Source organism: Apostichopus japonicus, chromosome 1 (assembly GCF_037975245.1).
Source record: "Apostichopus japonicus isolate 1M-3 chromosome 1, ASM3797524v1, whole genome shotgun sequence".
Classification (NCBI taxonomy): Eukaryota; Metazoa; Echinodermata; class Holothuroidea; order Aspidochirotida; family Stichopodidae; genus Apostichopus; species Apostichopus japonicus.
Window position 1 is genome coordinate 12930110 of NC_092561.1, and position 12520 is coordinate 12942629.

Consider the following 12520-nt stretch of genomic DNA (forward strand, 5'->3'; position numbering starts at 1 on the left):
TGTATCACCGACAGCCAGTGGAATATCACTTTAATATCAGCATCAAGCTAACAGTCACACTCAGTTAGAGAAAAGAAGGAATTATGCAACCACATTACTAGTAATATCACAGATATAGTCTGACTGTTTCAACATTGGCATTAGTTTAGTGTCATTTAGATTAACTTAGCTGGTCGCCTTCGATAATCATTCTCTGCTTAGACTTCGTTCTCTCGTATTTCACACAGACAGGTTAATTGATCATTACTCTGAATCAACTGTATGAAGAAGGTTTTCTTGTTGTCCAGAAAGTTGCAACATGTCCTTTAAAGTTAAATGGAAAAACTCCAGCACCGATCTGGACATATGCAAAGTAGGCCAGGAAGGGGGGGTGTACCCAGCCGATGGTCCAAGCTGATGGTTTTTGTTTACCTTAAATACTAACAAACTTTCTCAGTATTCTTTCATTCTTTTCGTTATTTGTTCCTCCATAGGTTTATAATGCTACAGTAACTACATGAGACAGTGTATAGTACATTCCAAATAGTCAAGTTATATTTGTAAGGTATAGTGTGATTAAAAAGAATAAATTGGTGTAAAAGCTGGAGAGGAAGCACCTTTAATTACCTCAAGGGAGTTTAATAAGTACTGTGCACCTAAATATAAATAAATATATTAAGAAAGAACCCTATCCCCCCCCCCCCTCCTCCCCATCAATTTCACTCAGATAGTACATAACAGCCAACACAGGATTGTGAAATGGGTAGAATAATAACAAAAGAAAAAGAATCCAACTGCTTTAAATCTGGTAAATTACATAATTGATCTATTGAAAAAGTATCGATTTATGATGATAACATGTTATAAGAACAAATAGAATAGGAATGTTAAAAGCAAGCCTATATCTAAAAAATCAACATTTGCCAACCCCTTCCCTTCCCTCTTACTCCCTGAAAAACACATTAAAATCACAAATTCATGTTGTTTGTCCACAATGCCAGGGAATGTTAATTTCAATGGTTGTGCTTTTCTTTTTGCTTTTCATTTTGCTTTTACTAAAATCAACCCTACTTCCTGGCAAAGTTCCAAATATCAACTCCTTTGTTTTCAAAATTTCAATACACATCAGTAAACAAAAGCAATCTCTTGTTTCTAAGTCCTGTTAAATTCAGCATCAATGTTATCATGTTACTTATGCAGATCACTTCGCTGAACATGCAGCTTTTGAAAAATATCATATTACATAGAGATGGGCCACTATGACTGCACTTGAAGGGACCCTGTGTCATTAGCCATCATATTGACTAATCCTCCTTTTCTTGGCCAATGTGATGGGAGGAAAAAAAACAAAAACTTGCTTTCCTTTAAAAAAAGAAATATCTTTTTTTCTTCTTCTTCTCATTACAGGAAGCTTTGAAAGTTTACCATAAGGCATTGGCGAGGAGGCCAGATTTCTATGCCCCACAAAGTATATATAATATGCTAGGTGAGTGAATAAATATATCATAATGGGGTTTTATAGTTTATTAATGCTACACCTCTTCTCCTGTCTCTTAACAAGCTTATCTCCACTTCTGAAACTTAGATTTTCTTGCTTAGAATTTAACCACATTTCTTCAAGAGATATGTCAGTCTATTCAGAACATTCACAGATTCTCCCAATAGCTTGAGCAAAGTAAAGGGAAATAGTTTGCATTAAAATGGAAAGGTTTGTGTGTGTATGGCCAATGAAATATCTAAGGCACATGGATTGAATATTTATGAGTGGTAATTTTAATAATTCTCTGAAGACATTTTGTCCTTGTGTAACCTGCTGCTTGTGCTTATTGTTTGCTGTATTTGTTTTAGTCTAGTGTTGAACCTTTTGATTTAATAGCTGTGTATAAATATATATGAAATAATTGTGAGAAAAAACGAGAGAACTTTGATTGAATTTCCCTCTGTGGTCCTAATTTAATAATGCTTTTGCACAATGTAGTTCAGGGTAGCTTTAAAGGAATTTACTGTACTTTGAGAGAAATTGAGAAATAGGTTTCTAGACGTTCTTGCATGTGGAGATACTTTATGTGATGATATAGTGTTAATCGGAGGTATGTGGGTGGTCTCTTGGCTAGTGAAGAGAGAGAATTAGCATTGAGTTTCCCCACTACTAAAACCATTTATAGCATTATGTTGGTGGTCTCTTGGCTAGTGGGACGGCATATAGGATCAAATACAGAAAGAGATAGAGTTAGCATTGAGTTTCCCCCACTGCTAACACCATATATAACGTTATGTTGGTGGTCTCTTGGCTAGTGGGACAGCATATAGGATCAAATACAGAAAGAGAGAGAGTTAGCATTGAGTTTCCCCCACTGCTAACACCATATATAACGTTATGTTGGTGGTCTCTTGGCTAGTGGGACAGCATATAGGATCAAATACAGAAAGAGAGAGAGTTAGCATTGAGTTTCCCCCACTGCTAACACCATATATAACGTTATGTTGGTGGTCTCTTGGCTAGTGGGACAGCATATAGGATCAAATACAGAAAGAGAGAGTTAGCATTGAGTTTCCCCACTGCTAACACCATATAAAGCATTATGTTGGTGGTCTCTTGGCTAGTGGGACAGAATATAGGATCAAATACAGAAAGAGAGAGAGTTAGCATTGAGTTTCCCCACTGCTAACACCATATATAGTATTATGTTGGTGGTCTCTTGGCTAGTGGGACAGAATAGCAGAGTAGAGAGTTAGCATTGAGTTTCCCCACTGCTGACACCATTTACAGTATAGCATTATGTTGGTGGTCTCTTATATAAGGGTTAATGTTTTTCCTATCTCAGTTAATACAATATGTCTTCCTTGAGACAGGTAAAATAGTGGGAACTTTATCTGCTATTTCTGATGAAGTCATTGCATTTGGTTAACTCATTCAACATGCTCAACATACCTGCAAGGTCAAGTTAAACACTAAGGATTAAAATGTCATCGATTAAGTGTTCTGGTGAAAAGTATGGATTCATTGAGGGATAAATTTGTTGTACCTACCCATCTAAGCATTTTTCTTCAGTCTGTTTGTATTTGCATATTTCATGTACAGTAAGAGATGAAGTCTTCTGTTTGCAAAAGTTGTATTTCCTTCACATGTGCATGTTTCGAGACAGTATCACCCCCAAACACTCTTCCAGCCAATGTCTTCAGGGACTTACTGTTTTCCTTTAAAGGAGCATGTTGCATTTGGAAGTCATAATTTCATGTGTAGTGTCAATCAGGGAATTAGTACTATATCCTGGAGGTAAGAAATATAAAAAAAAAAATATCTCTTGTTGAATGTCTTCAAGCAAGAAATATTCATAATCTGCATAAAACAATGAATCTCTTTAAAAATGTTTACAGTTTCAAACAAGTTTTTGTCTGCATATGAGGACCTAAGCAGCTATTAATATCAATAATAGTACAGATGTTATTTATTTACCTCTTCAAGATACTTGATTTCTGAAAAATAGAGAATTTTCAAAGATCAACCTTTGGAGCTTTGGGTCAAATGCAGCACTACCTTAAAATTACTGTTAAAGAAGAAGTAGGTCAGATTATGAAAGTCCCATGGAGATTTAGCAACAAAATACTGCATTAATCTGTCTGAGTTCTGTCCTGAGTTATGTGCTGTTGGGAATGGATACTGTCCACTTCTGACCCTAACACCTGTTTCTTAGTTGAACTCTTCACAATATACTGCAGTTTGAAGGGAAAGGATCTTTACTATCAAGAACTATTAAACTGACCATGAAGGGAGTTTGAAATTAGGTCATCAAACAATAAAAAATGTAACAATTTGGATAAGAGCGGACATTTAGGTGATATTTATGCCACAAGTAGGACACTGCCTTAAAGGCATTGAAGACTCGCCCCAAACCGTGTGGCCATCTGAAAAAGTTAACTTTCCGTTGCTTGCAAGTGACGTTTTGTTCGTCTCGCTACAAAATGCAGACAGTACAGTAATGAAACGTGATACCTTGTTATCTTTAGCTGGACCTGAGATGTCCATCGCTGTATCATTTGTATACTGTGCTGTGGGTATTGACCGCAGCTGTATGTATTGACTGTACACTAGTGTCTAATTACCGATGGTAGCAAGCGGTGTGTGTGTGTATTTACTGGGATTGATGGTGGTGTCTAACACTTCTGTTACACCTCATTCGAAACTAGGTCAGATTACCGGCATTAGACGTTTCTTTTGCTCGAGTCTTCACGCCCTTTAAGCCAAGGGTACAGCAAGGTCAAAGGGTTGAAGAATTTTGTAAACAATGAAAGTTAATTGTAATTGATTTAAATAAAACGTTTACAATAATTGCAAATGGCAGGTAAACATTTGAGTGTATAGTAGATTATATATTTTAAGGTGGAGAACATGGCATTAGTTGTCTAGGACATTGCATGTGAAGATTGGTTGGATATAAGTGGACGAATTATAAGTATTACACTTAATTAATTGAAAGAGATAATACATTGTATACAATTTGGTGACCTATCACCTTTAAAATTTAGATAGGATGGCAGAAGAGGACGGAAAAATCTCGCTCCTTATGTAGGAATGGATCGATAGACAATACACACTTAATTATTTGTAAGTTACAGCAAACTATAAAATATTCAGGCTTATCAAGACAAAATGACGGAAAACAAAAGAAGACAAAAGAGGCACTATTTTTCATCTTTTCATTTATTATTGGTCAGATAAAAGGTGAGATTGTTTTGCAAATATTAATGTTAATGACTAGTGGTGGAATGTAGGTTGGGTCACAATGGAAGGACTGTGACATAAGTCAAAGCTGTAAGAGAAACTGTGGAATCACACATCTGCAGTGGAAACTGAATGTTATCTTTAAGTTGTTTATAAAATATTCATGTTATGGTTTCCATCTTTCTTTGAAGAATGGAGCAAATGACATGTATGAAACATCTAAAAGCTCTTTCTGATTTGGCTTTTGTTTTATTGTGTCAGGAAACATGTTGCTTTCTTGATCTCGGGGATGGTGAGGTTGGACCTTTCCGTGGGTTTATTTCTGCATAAAAATTGTTGTTGGGTTTTATGAGGTAGTTGTCCCAGAGGCAGAGTGTCCTAGTTTTGAATGATTTCATTTTCATTGGCTTTGATGTGTTAAAGCTGTATTTTAGCAGCAGGGTTGTCTAGTGACTGCTCTATATCATGGCGTATTCACTCTTTAGTGGGTATATAAGAGCTTTCTGTGCAAAACTAATATACTACTGTAGCTGTGATGTGTTAAAGCTGTATTTTAGCAGCAGGGTTGTCTAGTGACTGCTCTATATCATGGCGTATTCACTCTTTACTACGTATATAAGAGCTTACTGCGCAAAACTAATATACTAACTGTGATGTGTTAAAGCTGTATCTTTCCAGCAGGGTTGTCTAGTGACTGCTCTATATCATGGCGTATTCACTCTTTACTACGTATATAAGAGCTTTCTGTGCAAAACTAATATACTAGCTGTGATGTGTTAAAGCTGTATTTTAGCAGCAGGGTTGTCCAGTGACTGCTCTATATCATGGCGTATTCACTCTTTACTACGTATATAAGAGCGTACTGTGAAAAACTAATATACTGCTCTGTAGCATATATGGTTATTAACATGGTTGGGTTGTGTGTCCAAGTTTGGCTGACAATGATGAACCATTTAATTGTCCATTCCAAAGTATTCCACAGTTTACCTCTTGGGAAATCACAGTCCCTTTAAATTTGAAAAGAACTGCTAATTTGAAAAGAACTGCTGGCCAGCATACTCCATTAAGTTATGTTAATAGCAATATTCCAAATTCTTTTGTGTTTTTCCCAACCAAATGTTGAGGAGGTAAATTAGCTATGTCTAAATTAAAAAATGGCAAGAGTCCTGGTTATGATAATATTACGAATGAAATTCTAAAGCATGTAGCTGATATTATTTTAATACCACTAACCCATATTATCAATTTGTCTTTTTCAAGTGGAGTTTTTTCGTCAGAGCTGAAAATTGCGAAGGTAATTCCAATTTTTAAGTCTGGGGACCTGAAGCATTTCTCAAATTACAGACCAATATCTGTGTTACCTGTCATTTCTAAAATCATTGAACGTCTTGCATATGATAGACTTTATAAGTTTATTACAAAACATAAAATCCTATATACAAACCAATATGGTTTTCGCAATAAACATTCTACTTATATGGCTGCTTTAAGTTTCATAGATAAAATTTCAAGAGGTTTGGACAATAGGCTCACAACTGCTGCCGTATTCATTGATATTTCTAAGGCTTTTGATACCATTGATCATCGAATCTTATAAAATAAATTGTTTGCCTATGGTGTTCGTGGTACCGCCCATAACTGGTTTAAAAGTTATCTCCATAATCGATGTAATTATGTACAGTTTCATAGTTCCCACTCAGATCGTATCCTATATAATATTGGTGTACCGCAGGGTTCTATACTAGGACCCCTATTGTTTATTCTCTATATAAATGATATTTATAAGTCCTCTGTGAACTCAACTTTTATCTTGTTTGCTGACGATACCACAGTATTCCTACAAAATAAGAACTTTCGGGATACTCTTGCTGAAGCTGCTAGTGATTTCTCAAACATTTCTGACTGGCTCAGAACAAATAAACTTTCTCTTAATATTCTAAAAACAGAATTACTAATTTTTGATAACAAGGTCAAGACTCTAGTAACATTAATGTTATGCTGGATGGACATCAAGTTGATGCTTCACCTCATGCTAAATTTTTAGGATTAACCATTGTTGATCAACCAAGTTGACTCGGAAACAACACATCTCCTACAGTAGGTCAGCAAAATGCTTTCCAAATCCAATGGTGTGATCAATAGACTAAAGAATTTTTTACCTAAGAAGTCACTTTTTACGCTGTATAATGCTCTTGTGCTTCCCCATCTCAACTATAGTCTTCTTGTCTGGGGCAATACACAGTCAACTCTACTTAAGAGTTTATTTAAGTTACAGAAACGTGTTATCCGCAATATAAACCAGACTCATTACATCTCGCATACTGCTCCTCTCTTTATAGACTCCAATACATTAACTTTATATGATTTGTACAAGTACCAACTAGGGATATTTATGTACAAATTTCATCATGGTCTTCTCCCACCAGCTTTTAATAACTGTTATACTTGCAATTCTAGTTATCACACTTATAACACTCGTTCGATGAATATGCTACACCATCCTTACTCTAGAACTAGTCTTAACCATTCTCAAATTCGTAGCACAGGTGTACCCTTCTGGAATTCTCTTAATCATGTCATTAAAATTTCTCCAACACTCAATACTTTTAAGCAAAATCTAAAACAATACCTACTGCATAGCAATCCATCTTAGTTGTACTTCCTGTTTTTTCTCTTTTAAGTTTCTTTCTTTCTCTTTTCATAAGATTTTGACTTTGTTGGGGTTTTTTTTTTGGGTGGGGTGGGTGATGTACTTTGCACTTTCTTTGTTACAAAGGGACCAGACCAGAAAAGTATCCACTTATTTCTGGTTCCTCTACTTCCATCTCACATATATATTATTTCAATACTCTATATTTACTGTTTACTGTATTTGATACCATCTATATTTATCCTATACTGTTCAAAATGTAAATAATGGAATGTAGCAAAAAAATAATAAATAAATAAAAAAATATTATATGGTAAAAAGGTGATTTTGTTACAAATAATCAAACATTTGTATTTTTTGACCAGCATCGTCATGGGGATAGTTAGTCATCTAACTTGAACCTTTTAAAAATTCTTTGAAGAATTTGAATGATAAAACTTCCAAGAAAGAATCTGGTTAGATAATTTTAGGGGAGAGGAGAGGATGTGCAACATTGATACCTACAATCATGTTTGCTTGATTGAATAAACTACAAAGTTTACACAGGGAACTTCTTGACTCTGTATTAGAGGTTGTTGCTCAAGGATGTCATGTTGAACATATTCATATTGCTCACATGTCGTATTGGTGTATATATTTCCTTTTATAGCCATTACGGGACAGGTAGTAGAATATCAAACATATACCTAGGTCTTTGTTTTTTCAGATAAGGCCTTCTTTTATAATTGCACGAAGGCAATGCTATGATGGACACCAGATGTGATAATGTGTGGTACATTACTGTACAGAACTATATACTTTGAAAATCATTTGAGCTTGTTACAGTAGCATGTTAATTCTTTTAATAGTTTTTGTTTCCTTTTTAACTTAAGTTAAACCCTTATTTCCTGGTGGGCGAATGCAATTCAAGGTCATTCAAAAGCATGTTTGGATGGATATAATGAGTGAGCCAAAAGATGGCATTTTTTATACTAACTTTGACGGACCACATCATGGCAGTTTATGTCACTTACCAACCTTGTCAATGACAGTTTATGCTATAGTGTTTCTTATGCTGGAACCAACCATTCCTTTCTCCTGGTTTCAGTAGTGTAACCATTTACTGGAGGTACAGGTCATTGGTAGTGGTTGTGCTATGTGTACCATGAAGTAGGTCACTACCAGTGCTATGCAATACCCATACCCTCTGACTCCACACTCAAGAAGTAGGTTGGGGTGGTAGCTTCCTGTAAATGTGCTCCCTAAGGAATCATAAAAATTCAATCTTTGGGAAAGGCCAGTCAGTCAACAGTTAAATCAAGCGTCTGACTTGGTTTTTACTCCTGAATATGATTTCAACTCCAGTAAAATGTCATCATGTCAGTTTTCGAGACATTTTTAATATGCGTTATTCCGAATTTTGAATCCCTTGTTACTTTTGCGGATGCGGCCAGCGGTCAGGCTCTCTGGGTTAAGGTCGGCCTTTTGTGTGATGATTTGAAGTTGTTTGCAGTTGCGGTTAATCATTCGGTATTATCGAGAATTGTTTGCTGCAGATGATTGTAAATGTGTTTTTGAATTCTGTTTGTCTGGATAACTTTGATAATAGTTGAACTATTTACTGCTTACAGCTGTTGTAAGTGTTAAATGACTGTGGATAGCCGCAATGAATGCGTAAGCAATGAATGCATAAGGGAAGTCAGGCGTCTGTTTCCTTAAAGCTCTGATGGTTTATGTGGAAGATATGCTCATAAGTTGACATGGAATACTGTTTTAACAGAATATTGACTCCTCTACAAGTTGTTAGACAAAGGAACTTTCAACATCCTCCCCATTCATTCATTCTTAATGCTTTAAGCAGCGATCGTCCATTTTCCAGCTCTACAGCAGTTATTTCTGTTTGATCAATAAAGTTAACCTACTGAGCATAACCATTGTTAACACTCTAGGGCTTCTGATCAAGTAAATCATGAACTTAATTATATTGACAACAGTTTGTTTGCCCAGACATTTCATCCATATTAGTAATTAACAACATACAACACATAAACATAAACATTTTGAATTGGTGCTAATAAACTACACACTACTATACAAGAATTTAGTATCAAATTGCTCAAAACTTACTCAACGTCACTACTTAAACGATTCCCTCTGGCTAAATTCTGTCGTTATTGTATCAGGGAGGTGAAACAGATATAGCAACAAATGCTCTCCCAAGTATAACCCCCTCTCAATATGTACTTGAGAGCTTTTTAATTCTTTTCCTGATCTAGTTGTTTGATTGAAGCTGTTATGAATACCCCTTCAAATGAGATCCTGACATTTTCATGGCAAAGACGATCTTCAATGACAAGGTATAGGCAATACTTTGAAGTGATGTGCCTTTAGTGATAACCTCTATAACTCCCTGGGAAATTGTGTTTAAAACATCTGAAAAGTAAATATATATCATGTGCTGATATTTAAGATACAAGTGCTATGAATTCATTTATTAGTTTCTACCTTTTTGAACAATTGCCTGCAAACTCCTACGAGCAGTGAATAGAATTCTGGAATGAGTGGATTTAATATCCGTCTGGGGTGGCACTGACCCAGGCACCTTGTGAGAACATCTTCAAAGTTATCACAAAGTTATGTCAGTTTGTCAATTGGGAATCTGTGTCTACTGCTAACATTGAACTGTAGCAGATGATGGCAGGGGAATCCCTAATATGCTAGCTCTTATCTGATTATATTGCCGTTAAATCAATGGATTAATACAATTCTTCAATGGTTCAAATGCTCAATGTTAAATCTTTCCGAATCTGTTACAACACCTGTCTGTTTATAGAAATAGGAAGGGTAGTACCGTATTCAAAAGTAAAACTTGAATGACTGACTTGCTTATCTAGAAGGATAGCCAAACTTCCCAGTCTGACCAATGCTATAATTTAGGGCAGGGCAATGAACTTTGAAAATTTTCCTCTGTCACTGGTAAACCACATGCATTGGTGTTACAGAATGACTTAATCAAGATGAAATGGGAGTCAATTTAAGTTGATATGTTAAAGAAGGAAGGTCAGGGTTGTTAAAGACACTATAAGTTGAACCTCAGAGGTTGTCTTGTTAAGCACGGGCGGTTTCTTGTGGGAGTATGACCACAAACAGAGATGTTTTACCTTGCTACATATGTTACACGTTCAGGTTTTGGGCCTGTGTACAGTATTTGGAAAAGACTTATTAACTTTTGAAGAGGAATTGTACACTTTGCATGTTGCAGTCATTATATTCTTTAATAGTAGTTTCATAAGTATTATTGTTCTTTATATAATGCGTGTGTGTGGGCTTGTGTTTGTGTGACGGCCAGCTTGTAAACACGATATCTCAAGAAGCACAGGTTGCGACGATGTCATGCTTGGTAGGTAGATGTCCCATGATGTGTAGATGCGCCCTATTGTTTGTGGTTTCCATCTCATTAATATTAACAAGTGGGCGGGGCTTGACGTTAAATTATTATAATGGCAATATCTCTTCATCAGTATGTCCGATTTAGTTGATACTTCTCATGGTGATGTCAGTTCATGATAGATACATAGTATTATCAATAAATTCATGCTCATTATTATTCATGAATGGATGCGGCTAAAGTGTTATCACAGTGAAAAGTTTTTAAACATGATATCTCAAGACCAGTTGAATCAATGTCATACTGGGTAGGTAGATACCCAATGATGTGTAAATGTGCCCTATTGTTTATGGTTTTTAATGAGTGGGCCAGGCTTAACATAAAATTTGTAAATCGATACCCCATGATGTGTAAATGTGCCCTATTGTTTATGGTTTTTAATGAGTGGGCCAGGCTTAACATAAAATTTGTAAAACGTCAATATCTTTTCAACAGTGCGTCTGATTTAGTTCATAGTTGCTATGGTGATGTAACTAAATAGTTTGATTGAAATTGGTAGAGGTCAACATGTGTCTATAAGTCTGAAAACCTTTTAAACATGATAACTCCAAAATTAAAGCTACAATAAATCTGTTTTTCTGTGGTGAACATAATTTGGACAAATTCAGTTCAGTTAAGTTTTGTGAGGGGGCTCTATCAGTATTTAACAGAACATACAGTCATCCAGTGAAGTTCATGGATAGTTGATATGTAGTATTTTAGCAAACGCAAGTGGCCATTGTCCAGTGTCACTCACTGAGCTTCAAGGGATCAACAGATTATCTCAAATGGTGGGAAAATTGGCTCAAGGGATCGAAAGGTCATCTCAATTGGTCTCGTGGTAACCTATGAATGAGTATGCGTTGCCCTAGCTTGAAAACAATTTCTCAAGAAAGGTACCCTCTGCAGTTCTTATATTTGGCATGTCACTTCCCCATAATTAGTAAAAGAACCCTATTATTTTGGGTAGAGGTCAACAGTCATTTGGTGTCAGCAGAGGGCAAAATATGAAACTCTAGAAGATGCTGCATCTCTAGAACCTGAACATCAAAGGAGCTCATATATGCATGAAGGATAAATGTTATGTAGTGTCAAGTTTTTACACAATTTTGTGTAGGTCAGAGTTCATTTAAGGTAACCAGCCTGGGTCAAAACTTGAAATACTTGTAAACACAGTATCTCCAAATAATCACAATTTAATTGACTCTCATATTTTAAATGTGGCGTCCTCCCTATAATGAGTACAAGGCAAATGTCATTTGGGGTCATCAATGGTCACACTTTGTAAAGCCTTTAATACAAACACAAACCATTTAAAAGTGATATCCCAAGATACAGTAGGTTACAACACATTGCTCATATTTGGCATGTGTCTTTCTTATAGTGAGTACAAGAACCCTCTCATTTTGTGTGAAGGTCAAAGGTCATTTTGGGTCTGCAGAGGTCCAAATGTCAAAATATGTAATGGATCTCATCAGGGTAACTATTACAAATGCAAATTCAGCTCTTTGTTGTTAGAGTTAGCATGCAAAATAAATTACCAGCCAGAAACAATGTCCCTCTGTCTTTCTTACATGATTGTGGTATTATGTTACAAGATTCCCAGTCATCAAAGCATAGATAGCCTTTGATCTGGATTTGAAATAGCTCATCACTGATGACGTAATGTATTTATGTATGTATGTATTTTAGATCCTCCTGCAATAAGGAACTCGCAAAGAAGCCATCATCGGCTTATCAAAGCCGCAAGCTGACCGAAGTC

General features: G+C 35.9%; 1 protein-coding gene across 1 annotated transcript in view; it reads left to right on the forward strand.

Annotated features, from left to right (window-relative positions):
• The window catches only part of LOC139967862 (protein O-mannosyl-transferase TMTC2-like), a 65989-nt gene that overhangs the window by 39581 nt on the left and 13888 nt on the right, over positions 1 to 12520 (forward strand). Inside the window, exon 7 of the mRNA XM_071972013.1 lies at positions 1387 to 1465. Within this exon, the coding sequence (XP_071828114.1) occupies positions 1387 to 1465 (79 nt within the window). The remainder of the gene's footprint in view (positions 1 to 1386; positions 1466 to 12520) is intronic.